Source organism: Budorcas taxicolor, chromosome 6 (genome assembly GCF_023091745.1).
Source record: "Budorcas taxicolor isolate Tak-1 chromosome 6, Takin1.1, whole genome shotgun sequence".
NCBI lineage: Eukaryota > Metazoa > Chordata > Mammalia > Artiodactyla > Bovidae > Budorcas > Budorcas taxicolor.
Genome location: NC_068915.1, coordinates 84,395,838 through 84,408,673, shown reverse-complemented (window position 1 = coordinate 84,408,673; position 12,836 = coordinate 84,395,838). Strand labels below are relative to the sequence as shown.

The 12,836-nt window shown below is 38.8% G+C and overlaps 1 protein-coding gene across 4 annotated transcripts in view; it reads right to left on the bottom strand.

Moving 5' to 3' along the window:
* YTHDC1 (YTH N6-methyladenosine RNA binding protein C1) overlaps positions 1-11,237 on the bottom strand; it is a 38,510-nt gene extending 27,273 nt beyond the window's left edge. For all 4 annotated transcript variants that reach the window (XM_052641706.1, XM_052641707.1, XM_052641708.1 and 1 more), the window contains exons 1-2: positions 11,003-11,237; positions 72-173 (exon numbers count right to left, since the gene is read on the bottom strand). In XM_052641706.1, the coding sequence (XP_052497666.1) occupies positions 72-173; positions 11,003-11,030 (130 nt within the window). In that variant the 5' untranslated portion in view covers positions 11,031-11,237. The remainder of the gene's footprint in view (positions 1-71; positions 174-11,002) is intronic.
* Between the last annotated feature and the right edge of the window lie 1,599 nt (positions 11,238-12,836).

Genomic DNA, 12,836 nt, shown 5'->3' with positions numbered 1-12,836 from the left:
ACAAAAGCAAAGATTTAAGATATTTATCTCTATGTACACTGTTATTTTAACAAAATAAACAGAAATCTTACCCTTTTTCTCATTTTTATCTTGTTCACTCTCTGGATTATAGAGTTCATCATCCTGTTCTGGTACTTCAGTCAAAATATCATCTAGAACATTAAGTTCTCCATCTGAAAGCAAGGAAATTAAAAAGTAATGGGGAAAAATCATTAAGTATTTATTTTTGAGTACTTACTGTGAAGCTATTTAAGTATGAGAACATAACCTTTAAGGAGCTTTTATTTCAGGATCAAGACACAAGAATAATTCCTATAAAACCATACAAAGTAGAGGATATGATACAGAGCCCTGGTCTACAAAGCCTAGAGTATATATTACATAGGGTATGAAAGGATATACTGGAGTACGAAAAGAAAAAGTGAGAACCTATTTGTGCATCATCCTTTCATCTCTAGTTTTTGTCAACTGCTTTAAACTGTACACAATGAAAAAAAAAAATACAGGTGCATAACTTTTAAATAAACATATCTATCAAAGGGATTCCCAGGTGGTGCTAGTGGTAAAGAACCCGCCTGCCAATGCAGGAGACGTGAAGAAATGTGTTTGATCCCTGGGTCTGGAAGATCCCTGGGGGAAGGGCACGGCAACCCACTCAAGCATTCTTGCCTGCAGAATCCCATGAAGAGGAGCCTGACAGGCTACAGTCCATGGGGTCACAGAGCATCAGGCACAACTGAAGAGACAGCATGCGTATTTATCAAAGATTGTGTATTTTGGGAAAATACTTACTGATTACCATTTTACAATTCAGAAACTCTGGTAGACTGCAGCTTAAACAAGTAATCAAAGTTAACATCAGCCACAGTGGGTCAAAGCAGTATCATGGACCCTGGTATGACACACTACGCATGGAGCAATTCTGCAATATTCCTATGCAAAATAAAAAACCTAAACCTATACATAAAGAAACAAATACAAAACCAACCCAAATTTAGAGGCATCCCAAAACATCAGTATCATGAAATACAAACAGTAGGAAAACACTTCAGATAATTAAAGGAGACTAAAAGACATTTGATACAGCACATGATCTGAGACTTAACTGGAAAAACTAGTGAAATCTAAGTAAGGTCTGCAGACTACAAGTATCAATGTCAACTTCCTGATTTTGATAGTACTACTGTTAAGTAAAAGAGAATTCTACGTTTTAGAAAATACATACGTAAGTATTTAGGACCAAAGAAGCAATACTGTCTGCAACAGACAAAAGATGGAGTGTGGATGAATTAGAAAGACCAATATGGTAAAAAAATGTTAACATGTGAAATGTGGTTGAAAAGCAAAGAAAATCTTTGTACTATTGCTACAGCTATCCTGTTGTCTGAAATAAAGCCGAAGCAGGTTAAAAGAAGGAAATTAGTGATGGGGTACATAACCAGAAACATTTGAGGCTGCTGGTTTGGACTATAAAAAGTATAACTTGTCCAGACAAAGGAACCATTGACTATAACTGATACTTCCAATGATCACGAAAACTTACAACTCAGTTTCATCATCCCACCCCCCTTCATACCCCTCCATCTTGTCTAATAGGACAAAAAAATTCTTAGAAATATATGCAATTATGTATTTACTACTTTAAACTGATTTTTCCCCCAAATAAGGCACTAAGCTAATGGTTAACATTTTAAACACTAAGCATACAAGCATCAAAAATATCTTTCCAAATTTAAGGTGTCATAACAAGAGGTATAAAATCATAAAAACTGATGAGACAGGACAACTGTACCCATGGCTCTAGCCAAAAAGCAAAGCCCACTCAAAGTGTAACAAGGTTTATTAACCTGAGGTCTTTGAACAGGTTAGATATAACTCAAACTTCCCCAAAGAGGAATAGAAATCAGGGACTGAAGAGAACTAAAGCAGATAATGTAGGTAAAATAAGAGGAAAAGCAAGGTGACACAGGATACAGAAAACAAATCTTCTGTACTTGGAGCCACAGTTGCTACTTAGAACACTGAAAATTACATATGCCTGAACAGCATAGTAAGAGATTTCTTTGAGCCATAAAAATGCTTCCCTGTACTTTACTATTTTTCTAAAATGAATATATACTATATGGACGGCTTCCTTTTTTTTTTTTTTAAAATGTTACCGAAAATCAAGATATGTAAACCAAAATGGTTTCTCTCATCCTCTGGGTTCATGTTTTCACTGAAGACAATCCCCTCGAAACCTGAACAGTGCAAACACAATCTTTGGATGCTACCTAAGTTGCTTCAGTCGTGTCCAACTCTGTGACCCCAGAGATGGCAGCCCACCAGGCTCCCCCATCCCTGGGATTCTGCAGGCAAGAACACTGGAGTGGGTTGCCATTTCCTTCTCCAATGCATGAAAGTGAAAAGTGAAAGTGAAGTCGCTCAGTCATGCCTAGCGACTCCTAGCGACTCCTAGCGACCCCATGGACTGCAGCCGACCCGGCTCCTCTGCCCATGGGATTTTCCAGGCAAGAGTACTGGACTGGGTTGCCATTTATATTATAAATAAAGAATAAAAACAGATAATTTGATTTTTAGAAATCCATGTTTTTCAGATATTAAGCAATCTTTGGGTCAAAGTTCTCTAGTCAGTAAAAAAGTGGGTCCAACAAATCCTGAAAGATAAGACATCTGTAGAACCAAAAGGAAAAAAAAAACAAAACTATGACATGACAGCAAATAAGACAATTAATACAGTGCTACCTAAATCTTTACAAGAAACTGCTAGTTCTTGATTAGAAATATCCACCCAAAAGCTTGAACAGTCACATGAAATTATATACTTTTATACACGCTAAATGTAACACAGAAATACTGTGAAGCTGACTATATCAATTTAAATTTTAGACATGCCTAAATTATGGTTTCCCTACAAAAAGAGTACTATACTCCTCAAAAACTTCAATAAATAATTTTATTAGACAAACCCAAAGATTAGTTGCAGTTTTAGAAAGTATTTACAAATTTTTAAAATACTAACCAATACTTGCTTTTCCAACATTTTATCACTTTCATACATATCATACATGATACACATAAAGTATATTTTAGGTAGACTACTTTGCAGATAAAGAAATAAGAAGCTCAGAAGTTCAAGTTACAAAAATTCACTTGTCTAGAGTTCAGGCTTTCTAAATATATGGTTAAATTACATGTAAACAATAGAAGTACCCTTAAACAAAGTGTAAGAAAAAAATCACAAAGCATCACTGAAAGGTTGGGTGCACTAATAATTAATTTCAAATTAGTGCATCACAAAGCCCTGTATCCCAAACACTGCAGCATCTTAAATTTACTTTAAGTTCAACTATAATATCCTCATTTGATGTCTACAAATTTTTACCCATTTTATACTCTAGGACAACAAAAATGTGATTGATTTTATCACAAAATTGGCACACTAAGACCTGCAGGACAAAATTCAGCCCACGGCCTATTTTTGACTGGCAAGACAAGAATGGTTTCAACATTTTTAAGATTGTGTTTTTAAAAGAGAAAGAAATATACGACAAAGACCTTATGAGGCCTACAGAGCCTAAAATATTATTCTCTGACTCCCTGATATAAAAGATTGTATTTGTTACTTTTCTCCACCACTGAAATCTTTTATTTGCTGAAATATGATACAGATGAGATTTGTGTTTGAAAGGAAGAAAATCCAGGTCATCATTCAAGAGCTAGGTATCTTTGGGGAAGTCCCAATCTGAGCTCCAGTTTCTTCACCTCTGATAAGAGGTATTTAGAATAAAAGGATCACTGTTTGGGGTGGGGACGGGGAGGCGCGGGGGGGGGGGGGGGGGGGGGGGGGCAGGTATTTGACCCTCCTGAACCTTGCATTAATAACGACTAGGGTACATGATACACAAAATATAGTCCTGAATATAAAACAAAATCCTCTTTTCTCAGTAACACAAATATATAAATATTCTGACTACTGCAGTAAATTTAACATGCTATCGCAAAACTTGGTGACTTAAAACAATACAGTCATTTATTATTACTGCTTATGGTTCTGAAGCTCAACTACAGTCTCGCAGGTGGCTATAGTTAAAGGATGGCTAAAACCATCTGAAGCCTTGCTTATTCACACTGGCTGGATAGACTCAAAACAGCTGGGGCTCCTAGGGCATGCTTTTCAAATGGCACCCTCTACCATGACAGCTTCAGCATAGGTCAACCCCTTTCGTGGTGGTTTAGAGCTCTAAAGATAATACAGCCCAAAAGAAAAAGGGCCATAGTTATTTTACTCCAAGACAATCATAAAAGTCTACTCAGGTTCAAAGAGAGGAGCCAGGGACTCCAACTACTGTAGAAGAAATGTTCCAAATACTTGGAAGGTGTTATCCAAACTATCACCACTTGCTTAGTTTTGCTTATTTAATTATAAATGTAAGATGTATTCTTAAAATAATGAGAGAGTATTAGGTTATAAAGTTAACTGCTTCCTATGACCATTCATTGGCCAGAAAATGTACACTTTGTATGTATTTTAATTCATGTTTTTAATTTAAAATGAATTAGCTATAAAGGATTATTTTAGTAATCTCAGAAGTTATTACTATGAAAGATTAACCTACCCCTGGTACATCCTTTTGGGGAAGAAGAGAGAAAGTAACAACCACTGGTTCTCCAGTGTGACTTATTTTATGCTTTAAATCACTCGTTTTATCCTGAAATTTAACATTATTCTGCACAGTGATATGCACATGTTCAATTTCGTCACAGTAGTTTGACAGCAGAACCATAAGAATATTAGCAATAAAATGAACAAAGGTTAGCAGATACCTGGTTAAGAATTCTATATAAAATATAACTCAAATGCAGCATTTCCTAATAGGATTTTTAGATGAATTTATTTATTTAAAGATCTATTTATTTTTATTTTTTGACTGTGGTGAGTCTTCACTGCACAAAAGCTATTTTGTGGTGCTTGAGTTTCTCATTGTGGTGGCTTCTCATTGCACAGGCTCTACAATTTGGGCTCAGGAGTGATGGCACATGGGCTTCCCATTGCGGTAGCGTCTCTTGCTGCAGAGCAGAAGCCCTAGGGCGCAACACATGGGCTCAGCAGTTGAGACTCCTGGGCTCTAGAGCACAGGCTCAACAGTTACGGCACACGGGCTTAGCTGCTCTGTGGCATGTGGGATCTTCCCCAACTAAGGATCGAACCCAAGTCCCTTACATTGCAAGGTGGACTCTTAACCACTGGACCACCAAGGAAGCCCCTCAAATGCAGTATTTAAAGTGTTTTGTTTATTTTTTGAGAAATCTATATAAAGTCTTTTTTTAAAAAAAACACCCTTTTAAAGCCACAGCAAAAAATGAATTTTTCACAATGTGTCGACGCAACAAAGTAACTCAAATGAAACACAAACAGTATTCCCATTTAAAGTTCAAATCTATTCAAAATTATACATTAAGAGCCTGTAGAATGAATTTAGCTCTTGGATGGTTTGTTTCTGAAAGCTCCAAGGGTTTAAAATAAGAACATAAATTCTACATTTTAATAAAAGACTATTTGATCACTAGGGGCCCAGATTCTTACCTGAAAACCACCAGATGGAGCAGTCCTGAGAGTCTTTGGTAAAGACACAGACAAGGTAATTTATGTCAAAGCTGTGCATGAGACAATCTATCTTTATGTTTCATCAGGGTATTTACCAATACTTCCTGAACATAGACCATACTTATCCCTTGCCATTACCTATTGTATTACATAGGGCTTCCCTGGTGGCTCAGATGGTAAAGAATCTGCCAGCAATATGGAAGACCTGGGTTCGACCCGAGTTGGGAAGATCCCCTGGAGGAAGGCATGGCAATCCACTCCAGTATTCTTGCCTGGAGAATCCCCATGGACAGAGGAGCTGGTGGGCTACAGTCCATGGGGTCACAAAGAGCCAGACACAACTGAGCGACTAAGACACACACAGTTCAGTTCACTCACTCAGTAGTGTCCGACTCTCTGCGACCCCCATGGACTGCAGCATGCCAGGCCTCCCTGTCCATCACCAACTCCCAGAGTTTACTCAAACTCATGTCCATTGAGTCAGTGATGCCATCCAACCATCTCATTCTCTGTCGTCCCCTTCTCCTCCTGCCTTCAATCTTTCCTAGCATCAGGGTCTTTTCCAGTGAGTCAGTTCTTCGAATCAGGTGGCCAAAATATTGGGAGTTTCAGATTCAACATCAGTCCTTCCAATGAACATTCAGGACTGATTTCCTTTAGGATGGACTGGTTGGATCTCCTTGCAGTCCAAAGGACTCTTAAGAGTCTTCTCCAACACCACAGTTCAAAAGCATCAATTCGTCGCCGCTCAGCTTTCTTTATATTCCAACTCTCACATCCATACATGACTACTGAAAGAGTCATAGCTTTGTCTGTACTGACCTTTATCAGTAATGTCTCTGCTTTTTAATACTGTGTAAGCTGGTCATAGCTTTTCTTCCAAGGAGCAAGAGTCTTTTAATTTCATGGCTGCAATCACCATCTGCAGTGATTTTGGAGCCCAAGAAAATAAAGTCTGCCACTGTTTCCACTGTTTCTCCATCTATTTGCCAACACACACTCTATTAAAAAAGCATTTTATCTGCCTGACCCTAGAATGCATATACCCATAACTCTTAAGCAACACTGATATTAAGTAACTACAAAAAATTAAGGTTCAATTCAAGACACTGAGGTAACAGGAACACCAAACATATATACTTTTAGTACACAAGACAACCCTACTCAACTCCAGTGGATTCACTGTCTTAAGAGAAATGCAAGTACCCTGTCAGAGCTTATAAATTTTCCAGAGGATTTCCAAATTCAGATTTCTACTTGAATTGTCTGACTTTCAAATACTCCTTGATTTAAAACAAAACAAAGCACGCTGCTGCTAGCTTGATTCCCTTATGGAAATACAATCATCTGTGAATGCTTTGCATATGCAATATATGATGTTCATACATGGACTTCATTATCATCACTGGTTAAGCAAGCATCATCTTATGTTACCATCACAAACTATTAACAAACTGAGTTTTGAGATAAATATACAGATCCACAATACAACAAACAAAACAAAGAAAAAAATCACTGTTTTTAGAGAACCTGTTCAAAACTGTGTTGGTCAACAAGGCTTGTCTTCTGTAGATGGGAGTATTTGTTTGGATAAGATAAGCACAGGAACTTTAAAATCTAACTGGCTTTGAAAGTAGTTTTTAACCTTTAGAAGGTTATGTATGGAACAAGTATTCCAAAAAGCCCAATGAATTCAAGTACTGTGAATAAAATCTCACAGTTCTGAATCCAATCACCACAGGAATTAAGCAGGCAACTTCTCCAATTGCAGGCTTGAGCTTTCAGGTACAGGTATTACAGAAGCATTTATACAAGGTAATGTCTGCTTATTACGTAGCAAATGTGCAAAGCCCAATAATACAAGGGGTTTATGACCAAAGTTTAACTGTCCTGTTATTTACAGCAAATTTTTGCAACTTAGTACTCTTTCCACTCTACCAGAATTACACCTCAACCTTGAAATTCCTGGCCTGAAAGGCCACAGTCCTTAACTCCAGGGATATCAGTGTTGAAAATAATCTTTATCTGAGAAATGGTTCATTTTTGGTTTTTTTGGACTCTGGAAGCTTCTGGATCAGGAGATAGAGTACTATTTATTTCAGGATCCAGGTTCAGACTAAGACCTTAAGTATTTAAAGGAAGGAAAAACAAAAAAACCTGAGCAGTTAAATATATTGTGCTTTTTGTGTCTAACATAGGGCACCAATACATTACGGTTGTTATTTTAATTCAGTTAATATAGTTACAGCGGGGTTTGGCAATGGAGCAACATCTCCTGGAACCTCCCATTCTGTTTTGTTTTAGATTAGACGAGTTATTTTTTTGTCATTCAAAATTGTCACTCCTCTCAAAGAAGAGACTTGGATTTCCCATCCCGTCCAAACTTCCTTTCAAAAAACAAACAACTGAAGTCTACGGAGAGCATTTGTAGCTTTCTGTCCTACGTCTATCATGGATAAAACAAATACATTGGAATATCAAACATACTCTATGCTTTATAAAGCCCTAACTAAAGTGAACGAACACTATCTAGCCCTAAGGACTTACTAGAGTGAGGACTTGTGTGTGCGTGTGTGTGTGTGTGTGTGTGTGTGTGTGTGTTACCAAATGCACATATTTGTATCTACTTGCATGAACGTGTGTTATGTATAAACTGAGAAACTCAACTTTGGACATAAATAGCAAATATCATATAACTAGTCAGTTTTTAATGAAGTCCAACCTTGAACTAACTAACTACAATTTTCTAAATCATTTATTCAAGGTACTGAGACAATTACTGTACACCAGGAATAGGGTAAACAAGACAGACATATTCCTGGCCCTCATGGAGCTTCCAGTTGGGTAACACGCAAAAAAAATGTTACTTTTTAAAGTGGTACCTCATTATCGACATTTTAGATATATTAAACTTGTGTAACTGTTCTCCAGAAAGAACTTTTTAAGAACTTAAATAAAATGCAAAGATGTTTATACAGAAAAGCAGCAAATAACATTCGATAATACCACCAACATTTCAACATCTTCCAAATCTCCACTTTGGATAATCACCACAGGAATTAAGCAGGCAATTTCTCCAATTACAGGCTTGAGCTTTCAGGTACAGGTATTACAGAAGCATTTATACAAGGTAATGGCTGCTTATTACGTAGCAAATGTGCAAAGCCCAATAATACAAGGGGTTTATGACCAAAGGTTGAACTGTTCTGTTATTTACAGCAAATTTTTGCAACCTAAACTCATTTCTTATCAAGCTCTTACACCACTTATAGAATCTTTAAAGAAAGGCCTAAGGTTTCTGCCATGTCTAAGATTCTTACAGGGCTTATCTTTATAATTTCTTAACGTTTCATTCAAGACAACTGATGACAGTAAGTACTGAGCTGCTCATTTTTCCTTGTTCAATGTGAAAATAAAGTCAAGTATTAATTCTAATTCTAGCTATTTTCCAGCTGTTCGACAAATATCAAGAAAGTAAGACACCCTAGGCCTCAGTTTACTTGTTTGCAAAGTAGGCTATTCTAGAAATCTTGCCATTTCAAAATTAAATAAGCAACTCCAGTAGGTATGTATCTGCTAGCTTTCCCAGTAAATTATAGACAATCTTAAACTATAAGATAAGCACTTTTATCATAAATTTTGAAATAAGCTCAATTATGAAAATTAAGTTTTTAAAAACTACACAAATGTGAGGCCTTTCAAAAGCTGGACAGTTTATCCTAAGTATTCATGTAGTTAGACATTTTCACCTCTAAATCCATTTCTAAAGCAAAAAATTCAATATAGCACCTACTCTTTTTCCTCATGTACAACTGTGTCTACTCCATAACTGACTTACAACTATGTTCATCTTGAGACAAGGAACTCTTGAGAAGTACCAAGTTTTACTCATTTTTTATCTAGCTCATCTCACATATCACAACCGCCACCCCACACACAAGCTCATAGATTACACTCTTGAAACAATTGTTGACTGAGTTAATTCTTACTGATTAAAATCATCTATTTACTACTATACTTCTAATTAAAAGCAGTGTTTTATTTACTAACATCATGCAATCTTACGATCACATTCCTTCTGGATTTCTCAAAAGGAGGCGAGAGGATTTTTAGGGCTCATTAAGGAAGGAAAATTCAACTACTAAAATCCAATCAATCCCATGATCGCATTCCTTCTGGATTGCTAAAAAGGAGGGGAGAGGATTTTTAGGACTCATTTAAGGAAGGAAAATTCAACTACTAAACCCAGTCACCATCTCCTGCTTAAACCAGGAGCAGTTATCTTAAACATATTCCCACCTAGTCCATTTCCCAAGGTTGTCCCTATCCCTAGAACAGTTCACTGATTTTTCCAGTTCACTGACTCTTTCTTCTTTTAAGGAGCAAAATTAGAGATCACAGATCTAATGGAACTTGACTCTACAGTCCATTTAACAAATTGCTCCCCTCGCCAAGTTAATTAGCCACACAAAAGGGTAGATCCGAGAAATGCAGGGCAGCAGCTGGCCATATATGCATACATTTTTTAATAATCAGCTATATCCTTCCCAAAACTATTACAGTAATCTTTGGGTTGTAAAAAACCTTAACGCACCACCCAATCTAGACTACTCTTCAGACTTGTATTGATTCTGGATCTATATTAACATTTCTAGGCCAGCAAGGCCAGTATTTCAAAAGACCTGATATTTCATTCTGGCAACATCAGTTCCTCCCAAATTTCAAAGCAATTGTATCCCTCCGACTCTATAAATTACATTTGTTCCTAGTTACCCTCCAGGAACTACGCAAAACGTGTCTTTCAGAATAGGGGCCAAGATTTTTTCTGCCTGGCCTGAACCACATAATCATCTTTTCAAACATTACCTTTCCCATAATAAGTAAATATGTAACCAAATAGGCCATTCCTGCCACTGCCTACTTAACAGGAACAGCCAGAAATTACTTGTCGACATTTCCCCGGACTAATCATCTATCTATACCACGTCTTAAACATCTTTACTTACTAGACTACCAGCTTTAATCGTGGCATTAAGGGTTTTCGAAATTCAGCCTAACAGAAAAGATTGTTCTGAAAATACGCATTACCTCCGCATACTACTACCAGGAAATAAACCAAAGGGCCTGCAACTCCGAAGAGGCCTTCTCTCAGCCGCGCCCAGGACGCATAAACGTTACGTGAAGAAGGAAATTAGGATCAAAGGAAAAATCCAAGGCTAGATGAAGTGTTAGGTCATGTGGAGACCGAGGACGAAAGGGCAGGCCTGGTCCTTGAGGAGACAGGCTCCGCGCGGAGTAAGCTAACCTTCTCAACCCCCAACTCACAATGACGACCACGGTTCGGGCGACCACTCCAGAGCCCCGACTCCGCTCGTCACCTTTCTCCGCACTAACCTTTCTCCTCTCGGCTGTCGGCCGCCATTGCTCCCCTCTTGTTTCCGCTGCTGCTGCTACCGCCGGGGCCGCTTCGAGGCGACTCGCGCGGGTGCCGCAGGCGCGGCAGCAAAACAGGCGCGTCCGTCAGTCCGTCCGCTGGGCTGCGCGCTCCGCACCGTGGCCTCTACACTTAGCCTTCCCGATTCACCCTTTCTTCCCGCTTCTTCCCTTTCTCTCTTTTCCCCTTCCCTCCTTTCACTCTAGCCACCCGCAGCTTAGGCCCAGCCTTCCCGTTGGGGCTTAAAGACGCGAGGCGGGGGGGAAGGCGGGGGGTTGGGGGGAGGGAAACAGATGGCGACGGCGGGCGGCGCTAAAATGGAGCCTGCTTCCTGCGTGAAACAATCCAGCTCCCGAAGTGCCCTGCGCTGTTTACGCTACGTTCCTCCCTGGGAACGTCACAGTGCGGAGAGGGACGAGGAGGCGGGACGGGCAAGAGAACGTGACGTAACGTCCGCACGTCGTGCCGCCCCCCGCACCCCGGAAGTCTCTGGAATGAGTTTCATTTCTAGTGATTAAGTATTTCGAGTTACATGCTATCCTGCGTACTCCCAGGTTTTGTCACCTGAAGCGCCTATTAAAGTACCTTCCAGCCTCAAGGCAAAGATGCTTCCTGTCTCTCCGCGGGACACCTGATTCAGTTCTGAAAATTGAAGGCTTATTTAGCACAAGTCTGGGCCAGTCCCTGTGCGGCCACCACTTTCTCCACTAAGTACAAGATGTACTTTCTAATTTGGTGTTGAAGGCTTACCGAAAGGCAGCTCAGGATGCGATCAGCATACTTGTAACAAAAGCCTACTAGTTTTGTTTTTTACTGGGGAAAGGAATTATATTGTATTTTAAAATAGCTTTGTAAGTCACATAAATTTGACTTAAACATGTATCGAGCTCCTAGGGTACACAGTTGAGTTAAACAGACTTAAGAAATGAAAACTACGAAAGTGACCAAAAATCATTTTACATGATAGAGTAAGATCTTCGAGGACACTTGCTTAAAGTTCATTTGTCTTAGGGATGAAAATGTAATTTTGCTTCACTGTTCCATAACTGAGTTTACAAGGGAAAGAAGATTTGAACGCAAAAAAAAGAAAAGGTTAACATTGTTAAGATAAAAAATCAAACTAATAACAAATTTAAAGAAAGACAGGATCTATGCTGCCTTGTTCTTTGACCTTGATTGGTTTCTCTCTTCAAGGCGTTAGTTTATGTTCTACCGAGGAAGACAAAGCATAAGTAAAAAATTAAAAATCATGATGAATTGTATGAAAGAAAAAGCTAATATGGCAAGGCAGGGGGGATAGGTGAAGGCTTTTTATATAAAGTCCTGAGGAGATGAAGTTGAGACTGATACCCAGAAAAAGGTGGCGATAAGGGTCTTCTAGCAGAGACCAGCACACCAAAAGGCTCTGATCAGGAAAGAGACCTTGGTGTGGTCAAGGATCCACAAGGAACACTGAGCTACCACCCAGATAATGAGTGAGAGAGCAAGTGGCTGAGATAATGTTTGAGACAGGCCACATCTTTAGGAGTAAGGGCCTAATCAGGACCCAACCGAAAACAAAAGCAGCTCAGTATCTACAGAGAGAAATAATTTCAGGGGTGAGCCCACTGGACGGAGATGGAAAACACCTTTGGCTTTCCACAGATCCACACCTATAAAATGTGAAAATAAGCCAACACAAGTTCAAGATGAGCAGCACATCTAACAGGAAAACAGCAAAATCTTAAACATCTCTGAAACATTTTCTGCAATGTTTATTATTAAATCAGACCAGGGCCAGGTCCTATAGAACAG